The sequence below is a fragment of the Empidonax traillii genome, unplaced genomic scaffold (genome assembly GCF_003031625.1).
Source record: "Empidonax traillii isolate 1590-97213 ecotype Southwest subspecies unplaced genomic scaffold, ASM303162v1 scaffold2416:size24883, whole genome shotgun sequence".
Classification (NCBI taxonomy): Eukaryota; Metazoa; Chordata; class Aves; order Passeriformes; family Tyrannidae; genus Empidonax; species Empidonax traillii.
Genome location: NW_020957609.1, coordinates 1 through 1,945, shown reverse-complemented (window position 1 = coordinate 1,945; position 1,945 = coordinate 1). Strand labels below are relative to the sequence as shown.

Below are 1,945 nucleotides of genomic sequence, written 5' to 3'. Positions count from 1 at the left end.
CAGAGGGTTGGGATCAGTGGCACGGGTCTGGGCTCCTCGGGACAAGAGGGACATGATGCTCCTGGCAGATGACTGTCCTGTGGAGGTGCTGAAGGGATGGAGCATCTCCGTGAGCAGGACAGGCTGAGGGAGCTGGGGCTGTTCAGCCTCCAGAGCAGACACTGAGAGGGGACCTCCCCAGTGTCCCTCAGGGGCTGCAGGGGATGGCCCAGGCTCTGCTCGGGGTGGGGGGGCCCAGCAATGGCACAGGAGGATGGGCAGGAACTGATGCCCAGGGAGTTCCACCCGGACACGAGGGAGAATTTGTATCTGTGCAGTGACCGAGCACTGAACAGATTGCCCAGGCAGGGGGTGGAGTCTCCTCCCCGGGGATATTCCAGGACCACCTGGACACAATCCTGTGCCACGTGCTCTGGGATGGCCCTGCTGGGGCAGGGAGGTGGCACCAGGTGCCCCACTGTGGTCCCTCCCAGCCCGAGCCCTGCTGGGATCCTGTGGGGAAGCGCCTCTGCAGGGGTTGCTGCCCGTGAGCTCAGCCCCTCTCGGTGACTGACAGCTGTCAATCACCGCCGGGCTGCCGGCCGGCGCGGCCGCTGCGGCGGCGGAGGAAGAGGAGGAGGATGCGGAGGAGGAAGAGGAAGAGGAGGAGGAAACGGAAGCGGCTCCTCTGGGCGGCAAGAAAAGACGACGGTGCGAGACGGCGGGAGCAGCGACGGGGGACACCGGCGGGGAAGGGCCGGCCCCGGGTCCGGTGCGGGAGGGAGGGACGGGCCGGACCGCACCGGAGCGGCCCCGGTGTGCGGCGGCCGAGCCGCTCCCTCCTTCCCCCAGCCCCGGTGCCGCAGCTTCTCCCGGGGCTCCATCTGTGCCGGTGCGGGGATGGAGCTGCTGGACGGCGGCAGCATCTCGCTGTGGACCGTGGTGGGGGCCGTGCAGGCGCTGGAGCGGAGCGTGGCCGCACACGCGTCCCGCCTGCTCAGCCTGGAGCACCGCGCCGGGAACGCCGAGAAGAAGCACCTGGAATACGAGAAAGGAATGGGAGAGTTGGGGAACCAGCTTGACAGCAAGTGGACGGCGCTGGGCAACCTTGTCCAGGAGTACGGGCAGCTCCAGCGGCGCCTGGAGAACATGGAGAACCTGCTGAGGAACAGGAACTTCTGGGTGCTGCGGCTGCCTCCGGGCGGGGGGGTCCCCAAGGTAACAGGAGGGTCTCTGAGGGGTCTGGGGGACACACGCTGCTCCGCTCCTCACCCCTGCCCGGCAGCCTTCCTCCGTGGAAGTCATTCCATGGATCCTGCCGGGGTGCAGGGGCACCAAGCAGGCAGCGATCACTCCTGTATATTGTTGTGTTTGGCTGGTTTTCCCAGCAGAAGGACGGGTTGACATATTTTCACCAAAAACGGGAGGTTCTTCCCAACTCTGATATTCCCAGTAGGATCAGACTCCACACAGGGGGAAGTAAGAACACTGTGGAATTCACAATTCATCCCCCCAGGGATTAGCAAAGAACATTACTCTCTGTGGCCAGAGGATGCCCCAAGGCAGGCGTTTTCTTTTCCTGACACCTGGTAGCTGGGATGAACAGGAAGGAGGATTCTTGGTGTTCCAGGCTCAGTGCTGAGCGTGTGGCTTTTGGGATTGCAGGCCCCGACCCTGGTGTTGGAAAATGACGCCACTGGCTTTTCGGCTCAGGAGTGGGAGAACCTGGAGGAGTGGCAGAGGGAGCTGTGCAGGAAGGTGCTGGCGGGGAAGAGCCAAGCCCTGATCCTGCCGGGTGAGTGTCGCTGTTCCGGTCGGTTATCGGCGCTTCCGGACTGGCTCGGGTTTGGGGAGCCTTTCCCACACCTGGGGAGCAGATCTGTGTGAGCACGGAGAGGCCGGTGTGTGTCACACCCTGTCCCATCGGTCACCTCCATGCCTGGTGCCAGCACAGGCCCCTTCCCTC

General features: G+C 64.4%; 1 protein-coding gene across 1 annotated transcript; it reads left to right on the top strand.

Annotated features, from left to right (window-relative positions):
* Positions 1–879: 879 nt before the first annotated feature.
* On the top strand, positions 880–1,917 carry LOC114071905 (zinc finger protein 212-like). The gene is made up of 2 exons (XM_027909787.1): positions 880–1,197; positions 1,645–1,917. The coding sequence occupies exons 1-2, from the start codon at positions 880–882 to the stop codon at positions 1,864–1,866; spliced, it is 540 nt and encodes a 179-aa protein (XP_027765588.1). The 3' UTR covers positions 1,867–1,917.
* Positions 1,918–1,945: the final 28 nt, after the last annotated feature.

Coding starts and splice junctions, on each gene's coding strand:
- LOC114071905 (XM_027909787.1), top strand. CDS start 880: ATGGAGCTGCTGGACGGCGGCAGCATCTCGCTGTGGACCGTGGTGGGG. Junction 1,198..1,644: donor CGGGCGGGGGGGTCCCCAAG/GTAACAGGAGGG, acceptor TTGGGATTGCAG/GCCCCGACCCTGGTGTTGGA.